Source organism: Pieris rapae, chromosome 7 (genome assembly GCF_905147795.1).
Source record: "Pieris rapae chromosome 7, ilPieRapa1.1, whole genome shotgun sequence".
NCBI classification, from domain to species: Eukaryota; Metazoa; Arthropoda; class Insecta; order Lepidoptera; family Pieridae; genus Pieris; species Pieris rapae.
In genome coordinates, this window is record NC_059515.1 from 7,155,348 (window position 1) to 7,178,451 (window position 23,104).

The 23,104-nt window shown below is 31.1% G+C and overlaps 1 protein-coding gene across 2 annotated transcripts; it reads left to right on the forward strand.

The window, feature by feature from the left end:
- LOC110996959 (probable serine/threonine-protein kinase mps1) lies at nt 1-22,870 on the forward strand. Of its 2 annotated transcripts, XM_022264872.2 has the most exons (10): nt 1-91; nt 196-340; nt 1,413-1,514; nt 3,439-3,622; nt 4,397-4,470; nt 4,536-4,628; nt 5,356-5,777; nt 7,228-7,303; nt 8,040-8,238; nt 20,537-20,647. In XM_022264872.2, the coding sequence occupies exons 1-9, from the start codon at nt 60-62 to the stop codon at nt 8,208-8,210; spliced, it is 1,299 nt and encodes a 432-aa protein (XP_022120564.2). In that variant the 5' UTR covers nt 1-59; the 3' UTR covers nt 8,211-8,238; nt 20,537-20,647. The 2 variants fall into 2 exon arrangements, with proteins under 2 accessions (XP_022120564.2, XP_022120563.2); XM_022264871.2 differs by lacking the exons at nt 1-91; nt 196-340; nt 1,413-1,514; ... (4 more) ...; nt 7,228-7,303; nt 8,040-8,238 and adding an exon at nt 13,377-13,481 and having other exon boundaries at nt 20,537-22,870.
- Nucleotides 22,871-23,104: the final 234 nt, after the last annotated feature.

Here is a 23,104-nt window from a genome sequence, read left to right on the forward strand (position 1 = left end):
GAAATAAATTCTAAATCTTTATATACTTAATTGCTTAGTTATTAAAATTTGTGCTATAAATGTTTAATGTCCCATACCAACGCTTAAGAAGGTAGGTAAAATTCAAATTTGGAATGGCAATGTGTTTTTCGACAAAAAAAAAACAAATTTTGCTTGATTTAAATTTCGTAGTATTAGATGTGTTTTGTTTGTAAGGCGGCTTAGTGGTCCCTCGTCTGGATCAGTGCGGCTACGAGCATTTCAGAGACGACGTGCTGAACAAACTCGGCTAGAAGGGGAACGGCTAGCTCGCGAGCGTCGACAGCAGCTAAAACGTGAAAAGTACGAAAGCCAGAAACAGGTTAGTTTGAATTATTAATAAAATACATAGAAGATGTGCAGTGTTTAAATCAGTCAATCAGAAATTCCACTGGAGTTCTTCACAGCAAAATGTAAATTAATACATTTGTGGTACAATGAAATAAACAAGATTAACAAAATTGCGGACAGTAATTGAGGAGTGGGCGAATTTTAGATGAATTAAAAAGACACTATACACACACACTCAAGTTCTTTGTTTACTGTTACTTTATGGTGTATACGCTATAATGAAAGGAGAATATCTATTCTAGATATTTGTGAGCTAATAAAAATATATAATTTTAGGCTACATTACAGTCAATTTAATGAAAATAAGTTATCTGTTTACTAGATTGCCTAGTTTATACTTTTTGATGACACTTAACAAATGATTTTCTTATTTTATGATAAACTGTTTACTGTAAGCGGTGACATAATGTGCTAATATAGTATGATTTAACAGCTCTTTGTTCCACTCTATACGCAACAACTGCAGTAGGTATTCATAATTTTATTGCTCATTGCATAAGTGACAATAAACAGAAAACAACATAAAGTTACAACCACGAATTGTGTATTTTCCTAGGACGGTGGAGAAAGTTAACAAGTCAATAAATAGAACATAAATATTTTCCTTCCTAGTAAAATACTAGAAAAATATTTTCTAATAATAAAAAACGATGTTTCTAACAACTACGGCATTGAGACAACTGAAATTCGAATTATAACAATACCGAATAAATAATGTATCGTTGGTAACTTACACATACGCCATAACAATGAGATGTTAGGTGTTATTGTCAATGTAAACCCTACCACACGGTAAACAAATTTTGTATGGAAATGACATTAGCTGTCGCTTTGTCACGTGACCGTTTTCATACAAAATTCTTCTGGCGTTAGTGGGTCACCCCTGCCGAAAAGTAAATTTGTCTCAAGCCTCTAGACGTCGATAAACGTCAAGGTGTATACTTGGCGGGAAAACATATCAGTCGATAGCTTCTAATTTTAAAAATGTCGTCATTTGTTTTTTTTTTTAAACTAAGCCGTTGTAAAAGTTTGTGTGAATATAGGCAAGAGAAGAACTGGCTTCATACGAGCCATGGGGTCGTGCTGGTGGAATTCGTTTTTCCGATATTCGCGCCGAAGGTATCTACCCAGACGATGAACTAAAGGTTAATAAATTTTTATAATTTTTAGCATCTTAATTTCATAGTAGTTTTTTATGGTGCATGTTTTAAATTGCAATGAAAAGTCTGCTACTTAATTTTCTACGCCTAAAAAATATTTTCGCGCAAATAAGACTAGCCATTGAATGGTCTCAAGGGTGAACAATGAAAACATGTAATGATAGCAGAGACTTTCTGAGTAAAATGTAATGCTACAAAAACGTCAAGCATGCGAATGTTTGGATAAACTTTTAAATATTAATAATAATATATTGAATGCTATTTTTGACCAAAATAAATTGTATCGTTTAAAGAAGACTTAAAATAAAGATATCATGACTTAATGTATCATAAAGGTTATTTTTTTAAATTTAATTTTTAATCGTTGCGGTTGTCTTTAAACATATAGTCTTTCTAAGTTTTATATTACTGTAGATTTCTGTAGATTCTCGTCTCGTAGCAAACTAACTTACAAACTTAATGTATATAAAAATTATACATGCCTAAAAAAACTAATCCTTTTGAGGATGGGTAGTAGTAGGCGTATAGGTTTATTAAATACGTAGTGTAGTTATAATAAGTGCAAGTCAGTTATCGCAAACATAGTATCAGAACATTATAGAAAACTGTTAGTGAATATTACCTTCACTGTAGAAAATTATGTCAACGGAATATTACGTATTAGCCATAATAATTGAATCGGCAAGATTGGAATTCATGTAAAGTACCAACTATTTGGTAAACATTTGTAGGAAAAACGGTTATATACTTCATGCGTATTATTTATTATCGTGTAAGCTATTTATAATTAATCATAATAGCGACATTGAGCTTTAGGCAGTCACGTTGTAAAGACACAGAATGCAATAAGCTATAAAAGGTAAAGGGTCATGTGATGTAAGTTTGATTAAATTGTGCTAATAACCCAGGTATAAGTATGGAAGCGTGTGTTGTTTTAAATTTATTACGTTGCAGATTCATTTTCGACACACAACTTGATTTCTTATTTCGTAATCGTGTCGCAGAATTTTCGATGTTACGTTAAGTATCAGACTGCTCATCTAGAATTTATTAATTCAATATTTCACGACCATTTCGGATTTCTAAATCATGTGATGTGAATGGAAAATATTGCAGTGTTTTTACTAATTTAATTTAAAGATTTATATCTTTATGTATTTATTTCCATGGATATATACAGTATTTAGGTTACCTACTATTTTTGTTCTTAAACTTAAACAAAAAAATCAATGGCGCCTTTCGCCCGGTCTGGGCCTCGGATTTCTGTATCTTTTTCAAGATTATTTGTCAATCTAATAGGCAAGTAGGTGATCAGCCTGCTGTGCGTCACATATGCCTTCGACTTCTTAAGTCTTAAGCATGCCGGTTTCCTCACGATGTTTTCCTTCTGTGTTTGAGCGAATGGAAATACAAACATAGATAGTGCATTGGTGCTCAGCCCGGGGTATCGAATCTACGACCGCATGAGAGTCGCACGCTAGCAGCTAGGCCAGCACTACTTTCTTAACCTTATATTAACACTAATAATTATTTAAAATCGATATACTTATAGAAAATTTAATTTTTTTTTTTTTAATAAATAACGTTTGGTCCCCGAATGGACCTTTAATGCTGGCAGCATTTCCTGTCTATTAAAAATATTGTAGATAAAATTTAAAACTTAAGTATTCAATTGATGTTCACTTTAGTATTGATGGTTTTATTCCAATTCATCGTAATTATTTCATTTTCTACGTGTACCTATATAACTTAAGACAAGCCGAGTCCATATTTTACCGTTTCCATGGCACAGTTGGTCATCGCTTGATAAATTAAATAATACCAAATACATGAAGTCATACATAATAAGAACTGTGTTTTTAAACTTGTCTCTACTAACTAAGTATTCATGTAAAGGTGATAATTCCAGGGTATTTCTCTACACGAGTCATGCCAACGGTGGTCATCACCACAAAGACGGCAGCGTCATGGACACTTGCGTCTTCGCGAGGACCCTCAACTCTGCTTTGCCGAAATCCTGAGACGATCAGTAGAAAATGACATCAGATACAGACAAACCCCGGAACAACAGCAGGCCTATAAACAAATGCTAGGTCGCTTTCTATTACCACTAACTATACAAATTATGTACCAACCTTGCTAGACGTCATTAAACTGACGCACATTCCAAGATGGCTATCGACTAGAGATTCGGAATCCTGTTGGAAATAGACAGTTTTTTATAGTTTGAAATGCCCGTATCGGTTCATTATGATTTTGGAAAGCGTACTTCTGTAGATTTTACATAAGCGTAAATAGCAGAAAAATACACTCTTTTCCGTGTATTAAATGATGTCAATACAAATATATATTCAACGTACTTCATGTACGTCAAATACTTAGCTATAAAATAGTGATTTAAGGTATTAACCTTTATTTAAAGCGCCATGTAAACTAAATATCACTAACACTCAGTGTCCTACTAATACCAATTTTTTTTCAAATCATATTTACAACTGTAAAATGAATCAATATCGATGTGCATAATGAACCCAGAGTTTAATTTGTGTTAAAATTAAAAATTAGTGAAAAAGCACTAAGTACATTATTTAAATGAAAATTTAAATATTTTCTAATCCAATTATAATTTTATCACGTAAATTTGTTAACAATATATTGTATACCCTAGGCCTAGGACCAAGACCAAGAAGTCAGTGTCACAATTACTTTAGTAGAAACACGTCTATGGCATATTTTAATTTTATGTTGTCTGTGGTACCGTCAAATTCAGCGCATGCTCAGTGATATACGGCAAATTCGCGCCATTCATTTTCAATATGAAGGAAATGTATTTACTTGCTTTTAACATTTTGTTTTACATATTACAGATGAATTAGTTAACGAAAGACAAAAAGTTATTAAAGATGAGATCAGAAATAATTTGGAATATGAACGGAAAATGGTAAAAACTTATACAGAAATTTCTATTAAATTAATTAAATATTTCTTATGATTGGTCGGTTTTAGCACTCTATGGAAGGACCTTGGGGCAAGCCAGGTCCAGGTGGCACGATTTGGAGGAATCCACGTAATATTGGATTAAACTTTTCAAAGTCCATGGTAAAATATAACTTCTCGTCATACATCATCATAACATCGCTAATTGTTTTCGCAGCTTGCGTTGCATTTTTACCTTTTTTGTGGTAAAACTTTAAAATGTATCAATTTTTTTCATTAGATTCACTCATCTTGACTAAACGAAAATTAAATAAAAATCACACTTTTTCCTAATTTGAATTTGGTTTTATCTTCTTTTAAATTTAAAGTTTTACACCACCAGATACCAAAACCTGCCAGATTCAAATAGTATATATCCAAAGTAGTTCATACCTACAATAATGCGAAAAGACTTTCCCGAATCTATTATTTATTTAGTCGAGTTACATACAATTATTATTATTTCCCTTGCTTTTCAATTATGAATTAGTTGAGGTGTTAATAGCCCATGCAGCGACAGTCGAGGTTAAATTAGATATGTATGTAACTTAATTTAAAAATATTCAATTAAAAGTGCATTAATTATAATTTTATTTGATTCTAGAAAAAGTAAGTAAGTAGTTACATTGTAATACTCTTATTTTGTAAAATTTCACTATAGGTCGTAAAAGATTGAGTGTTTTGTAAGTACTGATTAATAATTGTTTATTTCATATTTGCATACTCTATGAAACGTAAATATCAATCAGTTTTACAGCTTCATACTACATTCTAGGAGTATTTCAATTCTTAATTCTTTTCCTAGCCGTGAATTTACATATACTTGAAGTTATATTATCATAAATTACAGGGTTGGACAGATAATGAAATATTCAATGACATAAAAGGAGACCAAAGACGCCTAAAAAGATCTTCACTTACTTTGCCAAACGTAAAGAGAGCTGATGATTATAAAAAACTGACATCTAAAGAGCAAAGTGACAAGTTGCCAAATATCAATCTGTCAAATCGTTCCCAAGAGGAGCGAATTGAGCGGGAAAAAGAGCTAATACAATGCTATGGTAAAAAGAAAAAGAAGTTAGTGAAAAGAATACCAAACGGCGATCGGTTACGGAGAGCTGAGGATAAAAATGAGAAGCTGACACCTGAAGAAACAATTTTGCGTTTGACCGGTGGCATAGAATTAGTGCCGCTTTTGGCGCGACGAAGACGCGTGGGCGCCCGAACTCTGCCCTCTAGTGACGTCACGCGACCTCCGGAGGAGAAATGCCAGTGAGTTTTACTTTAGTACTGCGGATGTTGCCTACATTGATATTTATCTTAGCATTTTTAACGGTTATATATAAGTAAATATAAGTGGTTATGTATTAAATTTTGCTGCAATTAAGAAGTTACATAATATTCAATATACTTAACCTACATAGCAATAATTATTGATAATCAGAAATTAAAACTAAGTGTACCTTTAATGCTGGCAGCATTTCCTCACTGTATTGCTATAGTTATTTTGGCCTAAAGGTTTAGATACCAGGCAATAAACTCAAAAAAAATTGCTATACTTATTCATAGGAATACACTTGCCCTTCGGCCACCGATAACGCTCTTTAACACTTTATTGCATTACTCCCAAATAGCCCATTGAGAATATTAGTTATCCTTGTCTTTAAAATAATATCTTACTTTAAATAAATTATTAACACCTGGATCGCTATTGCCATGATGTCACCGCTTTCGTCAACATAATCGTATTCTCAGATATGAAATTACGCAACAATTTTAGAAATTAATTGCTTATAAAGACATAAGTTTTCATTAATGAATATTCTGTTTACACCATGTAACATTTGACATTAAAGCGAGCCATAGCTAGAGGCTTTATTTGTAAATACGTCTGCATGATGCATTTGTATACAGCATTGACCCATTTAATTTATTAAGATTATGCTATTTTTTGATTGACCTAGTAAATGACCTTTAACCCAGAGGTCGTGTGTTCGGCGGCTATGCACTGACATTTCTATGCATTTATTTCTCCTACCGTTGAGGAATTGTGAAGAAACCAGAGTATCTCAAAACACAGGCTGATCACCAACTTGTCTTTAGAATTAATGTTATCGAAAATTACTTTTGAAGTCATTTTATAGCACTTCTGGATTTTTTGTTATTATTATATATCCTTATACTAGTACAAAAAAAAATAGTATGTTTTTTTACTTAGCCAGACGTTTATCTGCCTCCCATTTAAGAAAAAGTGTAAAGTAAATTGCGACTATTAAATTCAAGTTTGTTCTTAATAATTAAACCTATTTATTCATAATAATCAAAAACTTAGCTATTTAACTCAAGGTAAAGAAATGAATACGGAGTGTCTTTTGCTGATGAGATTCAACACAATTTTAGACTAGAATATTCTATCAAGGCCGCATTAAAATTGAATATCTCTTATGAAAATGTCGAGTGCGTAAAAAAAAACTTTTAAAGTAAAGTACAGAAAAATATTTAATTGTAATTTTAAAAAACTGTGGTTCTATAACACTAGGTATAGTCCTCAGATTTCAGTATCTGTTTCGTGATTTAAGTTTTCTTCTGATAGGCGTGTAGGCCACTCACGATGTTTTCCTTCACCGTACGAGCAAGTCTTAAACGGGCATAAAGAAAGTTTATTGTGCACAGCCTGAATGAAATGGTGAAGCCGAAAACTAAAATTATATTTAAAACACAGATGGCGTGATATATCGACGGATGATTATTTGAGGCAACTAAAGCAACAGATGCGAGTGAAATGTTTACAGAAGGAAGTAAGTGTGCACTTATAATAAATATATTACGTTTACAGATGAATATTTTTTACATAGAATTAATTATAGTACCATTGCTATCTGTGCACTTCTGCAATTCTGTTGTGAACTGTGTGTCGTCGTTTCGTAGACTAGAGTTGTCGTGAAGCAGCAGTAAAGAGTGATTGATCAGCCAACAGGCTTGGTTCTTTAGCGAGCTTTTCCATCATGTTTTTTTAGTTACTGACAATAGACATCTGCCGTAATCTTCTGGCCAGAATTAAGAAAGTTATACTGAACGACCCCACCACTCTTTCACCAAACGCTCACGAGTTATCTTTTCGGAGTAAATTTTCGATTGGGGCATGATTTGGTTTCTGTCTTAGAGTAACATAAAGAAAGAAATAAATCATAGTTTTTGAAAAACAAATGCCCTGTAAATAGTTGTGAAAAAATTGAATTTGGAATTCCTTACCAAAGAGGATATATTTGAGGTCAAAGTGGCTAGTACAACAAAATGCCAATATCATATGTAAGGACCTAATATTTAAAAAATATTATTATTTTAAATGCCAAAAATTATTTTTCTAGTATTATTTACTACTTCTTTAAATTAGAACCGAAAGGTTATTGCATTGTGTTCGGTGAATCGCTCTTTCTTAGTTTATTTTTAGTTAATTTTTTAACGACTACAGTAGGACAATCCTAACTTGTTCGCTAAACCCCCTGAGCCTTATGTAACTATGGTCTGTTGTAGGAGAATCGTCGCAACTCAGCGGAGAGCGTGAAACAGCATCACGCTACTTGGTCATCTCTATGGGGCCGTCCGGGGCATGGGGCACCCCAACAGCGCGGTAGATATGCGCGGAGCAACCTCGCTCAGTTACTATATGTCGCACCCTTCAATGACTACATAGAAAACGTATAATTAGCGTTTCTGCTCCTGATTAGGACAGGTAAGTTTTGGTATACTTACCTTTAAGACAGGTTCTACACATAGTAAAACTAAATCAATTAATAATAATCTCTACAATGTAGGCATGCGGAACTAGAAAATATAGTATCTCTGTATTAAAAAAAATTTTCTTGTATTTTTGCTTATTGAGCTATTTGTACATATATAATAAGGCTATTATTGACGACTCTCTCCATAATTTCAACATGTAACTTAGATTCTCAATACTAACCAACAACAACCAGCCATTACCAACATTAATTACAGATTTTCAGTCATTTTTGTTTGTTGACACTCATATGTGTATAATAATGATAATAGAAGCCTTTTTTTATGACTTCGCCCAGTATTATAAAGAATTTCAAACATTCTGTTTCTAGAACAATTTCATTATAGCTGCAATACTTCATACGATATATTATTTTACATGACATGAAACGATCAGTCTAATTCAATCATATGAATAGAATCTGATTTAAAATAATATATTATTTACTTAAATCTTTTATTAAGGCACGCATAACTTCGAAAAAGTTCACATATTTTCAAGCGAACTTCGAGTATGTTTTATTTGGAGCCTTATTGGTGCTCTGGTAATAAAAATAGATGCTGCACGCCGAAGCTACTAATAAAAAATAATGATCGTATCGTAACTGCATATTCTGTCAATATTGTTTGTCGATCACGAATCCACCTCGCACTGCTAAGCTTTTGGTCGATTCGAAACTATTGTCATATGAGCTTAAGCATGAGAAACAATAATTGCTCCGTATTTAGAACTTAACAAGATTGTGTGCTAGTCTGTTGCATATTTGGGTTATCTGTTCGAGTTGTCAGATACTGACATATACGAATATTAGAGAATACTATAGAAATGTTTGTATTGAGGTGATTCGAGATCCGATACAGAATAGCCCTGCAGATGATTTTGAAATAAAAATAGCAGTGCGTTCCAAATTGACCATAATAAAGAGATAGTTTATTATTAGGATAATTACAGATTCTTGTCAGTTTTGTAGTAGAGACTTTTCCTGTTTGGAAATTAGTTCACTTCAAAATATGAACCCGAGTTTCTTGAAGCACATTCTATTGATATATACGAACACTGTAATCAAGTAGATAATTAGCTTAGTGTTAAGCTTTCATAATTCCCGTCCCAAAATTATTTATAAAACATTTTAACTTAATAAATAACAAACAAATAATTTCTTCACGGTTTTATAAGCCGAATAAATTTTCATATAGGCAGGAAGTTGTTGCAATAAAATGTAATATTTAAAACAATTTTATAGACGCAAAACATTATTTGCCTGTATCTGTGTTAAATAAAATGATAGAAGCTGACGAAAGTAAAATTCAGAATATTTTTCTATCATCAGCTCCTATCATATATTTTTTTTATTAAATCTAGCTTAATTCCCACATATCTTGTAGGTTCAATGACCAGTCCATGCACCTGCGTTCATTATAGAACAATGTAATCAAAATACAGTGTACAAAATCAATCATCTATTGTTATAAAGGCCATAGACAAAGATTTGATGTAACATCATCGTTGCACATTGTTATTATAGCCTTGACACGTGTAAATGGTCAAAATATTTATCAATTTTTTACATAGAGTTGTTTCTACTTCAAATTTCTTATTTAAGATCTTCATAAATTGACTTTCCTTACAAAAATCTGTTTTAAGAAACACAGTTCCTTTAATTTAAGAAAGCCAGCGCAGTCAAACAAATTCAATTCATCTTTAAAATATTACTTTGAGTTTATATTTTTTTAAGTATCATTATTCGAATAAAAAAGTTAGGAGTTAGTATAAGATGGACAATAAAAATAAATCAGTGGCGCTACAACTTAGGTCTTCTTTAGATCATGAAACAGATTTCTGAATCATGATCATTTTTTGATCAATAGGCAAGTAGGTGATCAGCCTCCAGTGCCTGACACACGTCGACGACTTTTTGAGGCTAAGACATGTCGGTATCCTCACGATGTTTTCCTTCACCGTTCGAGCAAATGTTAAATGCGCACATTGAAAGAAAGTCCATTGGTGCACAGCCGGGGATTGAAACTACGACTTCAGGTAAGAGAGTCGCACGCTGAAGCCACTAGGCCAACACTGCTCCTAGTAGTATAAGATGGTATATTTAGAATATTTGACATCAACTAAAATGAGGAATATAACATTTCTTTTTATCTCGGATTATACTAACAGGTTGTGAAATCTGCAAACACAAAGCCGAACCTACAATGTCTACATGTCGATAGTTCATAGTGAAATTTTTTTAAGTAAACAAAAGTGCGTAAGAATATGTAAATATAGAGAAAGCGAAGTGACGAAATACACATAAGCGGCAAAAACTCGGCGCAGAAGGCGTGGCGACAATTTAATCATTTGTCAGGGTGTCACAAAGTATTTAATTCGTGATTCATTGCGTTATGCAATTTATTATTTAATATCACCGAAAAACCAATTTTTCATGGTGTGCTACTTTAGTAGAGTTTATTTATTTTAGCAATAACAAAATACTAAATTTAATATTTTTGTTAACAACTTAGCAAATGAGATTTCAATTTAAAGAAATGATATAAGCGTTTACATCCCAGAGAATTTTATCGCTAACTTAAATGCCCATTACCATGGTCTACATGGACATTCATGGTAAAAATACTGAAGGTGGTTTTGTTGCGGTAATGTGTCTGGGTATTTTTTTTAATACCCCTTGACAAAACAATCACCAAAGACTCACAATTATCTTAAATAAATACATTTTATTAACCTTTAATTATTTGATTCTTTATTCAAATATTAGAAGAAAAGAGTGACATTATTAATAGAAAAATACAATCTAGGAATGACAAGGGAGCATGAGCAAGGGGATGCTGTCAGAATAATGATAGAATTGAATATATACGATTTCTACCATAAACTAAAAGTTAGGTATGTGTTTTCTATTTTGACATGATAATAATTAGGTACCTTAATCAGTTTTCGAAACCTTCATTACAAGATCACGAAACCCATATCGTAATTAAAGCGTCATGTTTGACCCCTGTTAACCCAATCATATTGAGTGACAAACTAGTTGGTCATTGTTCATGATACAAAGGTAACAAGAACTCTCTAATATTTCCAACTGATTAATAGCTTTATTATGCTCACGAAATAACAAAGATCCTAATACTAACATTCATTAATATTTTTTTATTTAGAATATCCAAAATCTTCTTTATCTCTGTAGAACTCTGAAGCTAAAATCTTAGAGCTTTTAAATTCGTAATTTTAAATATTACACAATTAAAACGCCGTATTTATTAAAGTGAATGATTTTGTCAATGAAGTATTAAAAAAATATGTAAATGTTACCAACTTTTTTTTTATTCTATGGCATTTCTATATATATATCCGTTCCTCCATTTCATGGAATTTTGTGTGAATCTACAACCATTACAACATAAGAAACTAATTGAGCTTCCGCAATCCTTCCTACAGTTTACAAATACTTTATAGCCCAGATGTGTTTTGTATTACGAGAGAAAACAATTTTAATTTCATACAAAGTACACACACATATCTTGATAAATTTTACCTTTTAACACCAACACTCGGATAAAAATACAATAAAGCGGGTGAAATATAACTTTGACATTTCACATCCCAAGATTCATTCACCAGACTCTCAAGTTTATGGAAAAGAAAGTACATAGACCTCTGGGAGAGTAGACCGGTTACTGCTTTGACCTTAGGACCGCCTTTGTAATATTAGCTATGATACAATACCAAGTTTATGAAAGCATTGTTAATTTTGAAAACAATGTATACTGGTAAAAATTATAATTTTATAATTTAATAATTTCACAAGTTTACGTATTCATTATATTCTATTTCAACTAATGTATAACTCTAACGAAATAATCAGATACTTTTTTCTAATAAAATATTTTTATTTATAAATATCTTTTATAGTATTTAAAAAAATCAGTTTCCGACACTTAATTATATTAAAATTCATTAACTAAAATAATTAACTATAAACGTGCTAATGCTAAACGTTTTGCGTTAATGAAACAGTATAATTACTATTAAATTATAATTTAATTTTGTATCGAACGTAGCAGCATGCGTTGAATTCTTTTGTACGTGAAAGTTGTTACCGTCGATAAAGCTTTACATTAAAATAGTAGCTGGTCATTGATTTAAACGTTGATTTAGGATAAAATTGATTATTTTAATATGTTAAATAATAATATTAATTTAAATTAATATGAAGTAATAATATTTTCATTTAAATGGTGGTCTGTCGCTGACTTAAACTGCTACAAATCTCACGAAATATTTTATAACTTGAGCACTCGCGTAAAGCAGAGACAATACAATCATATGTATTCGTTTACCGAAAAAAATTATTGACACATACAAATGCAAAAAGATATCGCGCTATGTATTTCAATAAATTCATTCATGTTAAGAAACAGTATCGATCCTAAAGTATTCAATGCATTACCCGTGTCAAATGTTATCGACAAGAATTTATTACATAGCTTTCTCTAGATATTCTGATCAATTCTTAGTACTCTTGATATTCGATACGTTTATTTAATACATGATTCAAGTGTACATAATGTGTTATAAATTCAAAACGCATCTAAAAATATTACACATTAAAAATATATCTCAATTAATCTTACGTGATTTACTTATAATTTAATTTCATATGTTTTACCCAAATTTAATGACAATATTTATAAGAAATCAATTTGTTCGTTCGAAATAAAAATAAGTTCGTGTTTAAATTCATTAAACAATACCGTGTTATTAGTAAAATCTTGTGATGTATTATTGAGAACTTTGGATTGCCAAAGTAACTCTTTTTCTTATACATCAGCATAATTGGTTGTCTGGAAGAAATCGCTCTAAAGCGATAAGGCCGCCAGTTGCTTGTCATTAAATTATGTTTAATATTTTCCTTTTATGTATTGCAACGAAGTGTTAATAAATAAATAATTAGGTTTAAACATGTATCAAACTAATGAGGTGAATATGTAACATTCCCACAACACTGAAATATTTAACCGACATTTATTGAATGGTTTTGTAAACAGTAAATATGATCTATCAACATCCTTATCCGTACAATAGCGGGGGTCTGAGATGTTCTTTCCACGCAGTTGACACTGTTACAGCGACGAAGCCGCTAGTGCACTTTGGTGTTGTGAACGACGGCTTACACGATGCGTCTAGTGAGTACATGTGTTTTAATTAATACTATTGTGGCTTTGTGTCTACGGTATGACATTTATAATTAATCTGTGGTTTCAAAAATATTTTTCTTTAGTTGCGTTCACAAATACTATTTTTGAATATTTTTTAAATAAAGAATAAATTTCGAATGTTAACCTTAAGGGTTTACCCTAAATGAAGATTGTGCTATAATTTATTTAAAAAAATGTAAGTCGCAATGAAAATTTTAAAAGCTATTCACAAAAGGTGCGCTTTCTCCCATATTACGTAAAGTGCATGCGTGATGCGATCTGGCGTTTACAAGTTGTCGGAAGAGCACTACTATTAAGGATTCTAAAGATGTGCGCTTGTGTTATGACCGTTGCATTAAGAGAAACTATGATGCATATAGAAATGAAAGCTTTCTTTTAATTGTGAGTTACGTAAATTTATGTTCTCGACTATATTGGGAAATAATGCGCTAATAGCATTGGTACAAAATACAAATTAATCGTACCGGGATTATAAGTTTGAATTTTAATTTGGGAGGAGATGGAATTTGTAAACTCTACCTATTATCACTTTATATTTTTAATTAATCAGTTGTTAAAAATCTGCCACTATTTTCTTGTTAAAATGCTTTAAGTAAACGCTGGATAATTTTCAATATGTATATAAATACTAATGATTTTCAAAGTAATGCCAAAAAAATTTGGAGCCACACACAAGAAAAAATGTTGTAGTAAAAAAATTACCTGTAATTTATTATGCCTCAGTAATATAACTTATAAACTTAATTATCAATATTTTTGATAAAACCCGTAAGAATTGTTTAGAATTTAATGTTATGTTTAATGCACAAAAAATTTTAAAAATCCGCATGGAACATGTAATGTGTAAACGATATTATTATTACCTGATATAGTTTTACATATACGCTTGTAGGTGGGAAGTGATAGCCTGTAGAAATACATAATGTAGCCATAGACCTCTAAATATAAAAGCTACTCGTATTTACCGGAAGTGATCAGTAACTTGGCAAGCTCAGTATTTTATAAGGCTTCAATATGAAAACGTAAAAGAGAGCAAAAAGAGAGGACAAGAGATCATAAGAGAAAATTCCAGATCGGATTTGAATCCTCATTATACCAGAGACGCAATAGTTACGCCATAGGTGCAATTAAAAATTCTAGTAATTAATAAACATATGACGAATTGCATAATAACGTTATTAGGAATATTAAATCAGAAAATATTTCAATCTTGAACTAAACAGGTTATAAAAACTACTTAGAAGATCTATAAACCATTCATTTATATGGTAAATCGCAAATTTATTCCGTTACGACACTCTCTTGAGGAAGTGGAATAACGAACATGTTAAAACTATCAACAAATTGATGATTACGCAAGAAACTTAAATATGATAAATGTAAGAATGATTATAGAACTCATCTTCAGACGATGAGCATTCGTGTGTTTTATTTATATTAATGGTGTTATGATAGGTAATGTCTGATTATTGTAAGATAGTCATTAAGATTAATGTTATCTATGTTAACCGTCAAAAAATTCGGTGTATTTTTATTATCGCCGGTTGTAGTACATGGCATTATGCAGTGCATTTAAGAACATATAATTATCGTCAAACTCTTTTATTTTGGAGTAATTATTGCTACCTTAAAAGGAGTAATGGGCCTAATTAAGCGAGTTTCTAATAGTCATCATTACAAGAAATTATGAGAGTGGTCATGTTGAAATATATGTAAATAAATAATTGCAGCCATGACTTGCTAATTCAATTGTTTTTTCCTTAGCTGAAATTTACAATTATATTGAATTATTATTAATTGACCTACGTCATCGGTTTTGTCAACCGATTGGTTCGTGAAAACTCGAAATTATATTTAATCATTTAATTTTTTTTTTGTATAATTTATGTTTACCGTAATTGTGATACATTTTAGATAAAATAGTTTGTAACATATACCGTAGATTAAGTACTTTGTATGAAGTGGTAAACTAGAGTAAATATAAAAATTAAAAATAAACCAATATATGCATTTATTACATAAATGAAATTATGTATGTACGTACTGACTAGTATTTTTAAGACGTGCTATCTTAAAAAATACTAGTACAACTAAATTATGTTTAAAGTCTAACCGCCGCCCATAAACACATTCAAAGCCGGCGTTCTTGCGGGTGTTGAGGGAATGTTACGGTCTTTTCTTGAAGGCCTCTAGGTCTCTATGGTTGAGAAAAATATCTTCTGGAATTTATAGGCACACATACATTATTTTATTTATCTCGTTATATATCCCATATCTTAGCTAAATTCTGTACCTTCGCGGATAAAGGCCGCCTCCAGCTTTTTCCAACTAACTCTGTCCAGGGCTTTCTTTCTCCATTCGCTTCCTGTTACCGCTTCTATTTCTTCTATCCACCTTTTTTTGGGGCGCCCCTTCTTCTAAAAGCAGCGCTATCAAGCAATATTCAAAACTTAAAAAGCATTGAATCTAACAAAAGAAGCAGGTTCTGTAAAAAATAATGCTTGTATGTCTAGTCGTGAGACAGTGAAAGCAGTTAGTTAAATAATTTTGGTCATCACATTTCTCACGATATCATCCTTAATTTAAATGAATCAACGAGTTTTAACAATTAATGTTTAACTATTGTTAGGGATAACATGTTCTTCCTGATTCTTATAAACTTAGAAACTTAAACAACTCATACTGTCATAATCTTTTAAACCACTTCTATGGGCAGACTACTACTTTCCATACTAGAGTCATGTAGGATCATTGGTTACTCTAATTTTAAAAAAATGTACTTTTTTCGTACAACGATTTGATAACATAATTAATTTAATAATAATGGTTTTCAAATCCAAAAAATGCAAATATAGAAATCGAAGGTTTTAAATAATGCAGTCTTGCGCGCTGATACATTTCATTTTCCATTTGGTTAATACAATTTTAATGTAAGTAAATAAATTACTTTTGTAAAATAGTGTAGATGTAAAATCTATGAACACTGAGTTTGGTACATGCTGAATGCTTTTTAATGAACTCGCTGATGTATCTGTATGTACCTTTTATTTTTACTCTATGTTTCTATAGGAATAAAACAAGTATAGCGTACAATAGGTCATCATTTCGAGATTTCTCTATTGACCATTGACAGTTGACAGTAAAATATATAGTCCTTTTATAGAAAGTTACGACATCAAACCTACCGCCAAGAAGTGGGTTAAATTGGAAGTACTACACACAACTTTGTCAGCCAAATAGCTACACACATATTCTCAAAGATTAAACTTTTAATAGATTTTAATGATACTGTATAACGGTTTTTAACAATCGTGAGAACTATATTTAATAGTTGGTTCGCTCTAGGGTATCTTAGCTAATACCAGTAATAATCAACTCGCAAGTGAGAATCTTTATCATTACGTCGAGCCTTTTAAATGATAGTCATAAAAGTAAGGTCACTTTTGACTTAATTGATATATTTAATTTATAGTTGTATTATGAATGGTACTCTAAGATTCCACATACACTTGAAATTGATGTTAATAACATGATTGTTAGATGTAAAGGTAGTGTTTCCAAATATACTTAATATAATGTGTGCTTTAAAAAAAGCCCCAGCAAATATACTTGGGTCGTGCCCACTTCCCACCAAAGCAAGTGGGGATATATATATATTTCAATTTCGTATACTAAAATTGTCACAACACAAGGCCGTCTGAAAAATAACTTTACATATCACTATGCGAATGCTAGTTTTAAAAATATATCTTAATAAAAATAGTGGTAGATAAAGATGGACATTAAAACGATTTTATCTTTTAAACCACGTTCATATAAATATTGTGGCATTATATGTAAGATACACGATAATATTAGAGTGATTATTAATTCGTCATGTAGAGTAATAAAAATGTTACATTGTAACGGCGCAATAAAATGGTGTAATAAAATATTACTTTTTAAACCTAAAACAATGCGTTCAGAAACAAGATTATAGTATAATACTATAATCTTGTTTCTAATGAGGTGACGCAAATGCAATGTTTCTAAGCGTAACTAAACTTATAATGAGAGCTTTGTGTTTTGTAGAACATTACCTAATTTGTTTTCTCATCATATAAGAATTGTATCGAGTAGATCTAGCATTCTTTTGTAAATTTAACATTAAAACGGTACAACACATTTGATATATTCGTACGTAAGCGTAAATTAAGGCTAGTAAATAAATCAAAAGTTCTTTGATAGCGAATTAAGGAATCGATAGTCATTTAGCAAATTTATCCTTGTTTTCGAAAATTTTAATAAATCATTGTTTAATAATGATAAAGACATATTATGGTGGAGACATTTCTAGTATGGAAGTGTTTTTATTATATTATGTTTTGGTATTACAATACCATTTCTATAGAAAACTCATAGCTTAGTCTTAGTAATACTACGACTAAGCTGTGAGTTATGAATGAGTTAATATAACTTCTAGTATACATTTTGTTACGTAAAAGCCAAATTATTCGCTCCAAGTGCATATTTAAATTTGGCTTGATCGTTCCTTTCAAAAATGCATCATTTTGAGCTCTTTGTAACGGTTTTGATGTTGTTCCAAATTGCACAAAACTAGAGCGAGCGATCCAAAGCATACTTTTTAGATTTTGTCTGTACAATTCACTATTCTAAAATAAAAATAAATATTCGGAATCGAACCTTATTTTTATTTTAGAATAGTATATCTCGCTTAGTTGAAGTCACAACAATTTTGTATATATTAACTTCAAATTATTGTATTTATATATGTTAAATTATTGGTCCACAACAAAGAATAGTATACAATTATGAATTGTGGGAGGCACACCAGTAGTCTTCATTACCATATATTGATATTGTATGTATAAGATTTGACATAGATAAATTAAATAATTCGGAGAAAGCTACAGCCATCATTCATTATTGTAAAGCGTGCTTATTTAAGTATCTACTTAGTTCAAAGTTATGAAATTACGATCTCAATCTTAATAGGCATTAATTACAGCCTTTTAAGACACGAACAATCTGATTTCGAAGCTTTATAACTAAAATTAATAAACATTTTAATTTAATTAGGAATCTGATGACCCCTCTTTCGTGTATTACGCACTTCATTGTATAATCATTTACGCAATGACGGTGATTCTATTAAATGCCACCAGTCATCACCGTCGGCTCGAACGCAGTGACAAAGATGATTTATGGGAAAAGAATTGCTTGAAATCGATACTTACCAAAACTCTTAATTAATTAAATTGACATTGATTGAAGTATATTTGATCACGCTAAATTCAGAAGAATATTCATACAGTCACATGCAATATTGCATACTTAATATATAAAAGAAAGTTGGGTTTGTTCGAATTGTTATAACTCGAGAAGCCTATTTTCACTGTTCTTAATTTGTTGTATTTATCCGATTTTTTTTAAAGTTAAAAGAAAATAGAATGTTCATGTGTTTATTTCATATTAACTGTCAAACATTTAATTTTCACTCCGTCGACACGGTAAAGTGTAAAGTCTCCTCTCAAATCACAGAACGTATTTTAATAAAAGTTTCGAATTGACAAGATTTGCCACAATACTCGGATTAGGGCGAATTGTAGACTTGAAAATTTGTAATAATTTCAGAAAAAAATATATATTGGCAAAATTTATGCGTGCGTTCAGACTCTTATTTATTAATTTCTTAAGAAAGTAGTGAATATCATTTTGTATTTTGTACTCATTGTATAACTTTTCTAAAATAATAAATTCACCTAATCTGTAACACATTTATTTGGGGGTACGAAGTTCCCCGGGTCAGCTAGTAAAGATATAAAATATACATTTAATTGTGTACCGTAAATCTGAAATTTATGGCACGCATAAAACCTTTGAGAATATTATTTTAGGTTCAACGGCTCTTATATGAATGAAGTATGAACTATATACTATAATCTTCAGTGAAGTGTGTAAGATTCATATTAAAGTGATCTTCGTATACTTGTTATTGAAAGAGAAATTTCTTATTGTTGACATTACCATTATGTAATTACGTACCATTGTATACAGATAAATGCCGAAGTTGCTTGTAACTTGTAAGTAATACGTGCATAATGTGACGAATGATTGTGTTTATGTGAACTAAGGGACCTTAAACGTATTGCTGAGATGGGGTCAATTTTATTCAAATTGCATTGACATTTTTGTGACGGCATAGCTGTGAAAATATGGCCGTTAATTGAGCTTTTAAAATCCACTACATTATTAAAACAGTCTTGACTAAATGTTTTATAAGCAAAATAAGGTAAAATATAGGATAATCATAGATTTTGGTTAGGTACCACCCCATCTGTGCTTCAGAATTCTCATTGAAAATTACGTAAAATATGTATCAAAAGAATGACAAGTTACGTTATTTTAGTTTAGCATTAATTTAAATAGTTACTAGAAAAGTGAGCCGATACTTGCAGCGTACGTTTATAAATTATTATTATCATTCTAATAAGAAAGATAAACATACAGCGTGAATGAAAATTTGGATAAAAATAAATTTGTATGCTTACATAAGACTTATGTTAATAATATATAAATACTTAGGTGTAAATAATATGTAAATACTTAGTAGCTGAGTATTTCAAACTGTGATCTGTTGGTTTTAAATTTGAATCATATAAAACAACGAAGTTGACTTATTATTTCTCTGATATCCTATTTTCAATCGTTTGGTATCGATTTTGACACTTGTTTGAAAATTCGTGATTTTAAGTAGAGAAAGCGTTGGGTCATACTGTTTGGTAATTGAAGCCTTGTCGAATAACGTGAACTGCGTTGGATGCGATCGACTAAGATCACTTGTGACATGTACCACTATGACCTCAATAATAATATTCATACTTATCTTATATAAGAAGACATACCTTACATGTATGTTTTACATTTTCTTTTAGGCTTTAAATATTATAAATAGTGATTTAAATATTTATATTTTGTGTCTATGCTCAATATACAAAATAAACTTTTTTTTTTTTTTGCAGATACTATTGTTATCAGTCATACTGGTATTAAGTGCAGCTCAAGAATCTTACACGACCGATGGTTTTATTGATAAATTAAATAGTGTAGAACCAAATCCATCTGTACGGTTGGATCCATATATTCGAAAAGCTTTACTAAAAGCGCTAAGCGATCTTGAAGAGAGCGGAAGTGTATCAGACCCAGAACCGACAGATGCTTCATCTTCAAGTTCTGAAACTCTGAGCACAAGTGAAAATAATTTCGGAACACGGAAGCCAAAAGAAAATATACAGATTCACTCATTCGTCGTAAACGGCCAAGAAGCTTTTAGAAATAACACGAATGCCTCACCGACATTGTTAGACAACAAGATATCTATTCTCAGCACAACAGTAGGTAATGTAGAAAACTATATAACTGCAACACTTCCAACACAAACGCCTTTCAAAGAGATATTTCAAGCCAAAGAGTCGGGAGTAAATGTTCAGCAAATTAGAAGCCTCACATCAAAATCAAATTTTGGAAGCAGCCAAGCAAACAAAATAAGCACATCAAAACCACGCTTGATATCAACTACTTCAACTACCTCCACAACAACAACTACAACCACTACGCCCAAACCGACCCATGATAAGGATGGTACAAATATTGAAGAGGTTGATAAACGCGACGTTCAAGTCTATCAGGCTCCACTCGTCGCAGCTTTTACAGTTCATCAAGACGCGCATGGCATTCCCAAAAAAGTTATACCTATATATCAACAGACAACAAATCAAGATGCTTTGAAAACCTTAGATTCAAATCGCCAACAAGATGTATCAAATAACAACGGAATCCCTAAAATCTCCCAATCCGACTACATCACACAACAACTAACTTTACAAAAGCAACTTGAAGAAAAACAAAGGTTTCTAGAAGAACAGCTAAGGCTATTACAGATACAGCAGATACAACAAGAACAGTTATTACGTAAACAGCAATTTCTTCTTCAGCAAAAGGAAGCGCAAAGACAACAACTTCTTCAATTTGAGCAGGAGCAATACAAAAGGCAACAAGTGGAACAACAAAATGCACAACAGAAAAATGTACAGCAACTTTTAAATCCATCAGGAATTCAGCCTCCTACTTCTCAGATAACTATTCAACCAAGTGTAGCAATATCACAAAGTAATGCGTTAGCTAATCAAGCATTACCTAACAAAGAGGCTATAGATTTTCTCATTCATTTACGTAGCCAACAATCGGAACAATTTCCTTTACAAAACAATCACCTTCCTCAAGGAATAAGCGGTTTCTTACAACCAAACCAAAACTTTGCTCAGAATCAAAATTTTAATCAAGCGAAACAGGGAAATCGCGTCTTTCGACATGAAAGCGGTGTAGGTAATTTCGGAATTAATAACGCAAACTACAATAGATTTAATACATTCAGTCCGGTTCATACAAATGGATTCTTTCCAATAAATCAGCAGAACCAATATAGTCCAGATGCTGAATTAAAACAGTTATTAGTCCAAACTGGTTTGAATGGTAGAGCGCATGAAGACTTAAATATTGTAACTAAAGTTTTATCTCTAAATCACGGTGTACCAGTAAATATATCCAACCGATTAAATTTTGATAGCAGACGACATGTACGACCGTTTCAAACGCAATGAATAAATGCGATACGCGAGCGTTAGAGGGGCATACTACAAAAAATATTTGACTACTATCTAGGTTGTAAATAATATAAACATATTTTACCTCAGAATGCCTAGATTTTAGAAAGATAGTGGGTTTAGGCTTGAAAGACTAAGTTCGAATGAAAAAAAAATTAGGATCTGGTATTACCGAAAATATATTACACCTCACATAAATTACTTATATTTAATTATTACAGCGAATGAATTTATTTTTTGCTTAAGAAAACTCTTGTAATTTTAGTGTTAGTTATAAGGCGTAGGGTATAGAAATGTTATCAATTATCAATTTATATATTAATAAAGAAATAGAGACAAATGGAGACTAAAAAAGCCCATTAAACATTTACAAAGGTTTGTTAACTTATGTTCATACTCTCTAGAGTAGTATTTTTTCTTTATTGATTAATATGTAAAGATAAAATAAAATAGTCGTCTGCACTGTATTACAGATTATTTTTAAGATAGACTAAAATGGCTAAATACTACTTAATAATAATATTTATTTTATACTTAAGAATGAATTTGTCTTTTGCCATAGGTTGATATTTTTTTACAATTCAAGATACAACTAATGATACTTACTTAAATAAGCATTTAAAAACTGCCGCCGAAATAATATGTTTTGATTTCATATTGTATACAAATATTGTAACCTATGTCTTTGTCTTTAATAAAATAATATAAAAAATGTGTTTTTTTAATATGTAATACAAAAACTATAAAACAATCCTGTCCCATGTTTTATTTACTGAATTGGAAAAACTACAGAGAATCGCTCAATTCTTAATCATTAGATTTATCTGAGTATACGAAGCTATTTAAATTATACATGTCAACTACAGCCATGAACTAGAAATTATTAACTACACTTAACAAGAATGACGATACGCAATTCAAATTTCA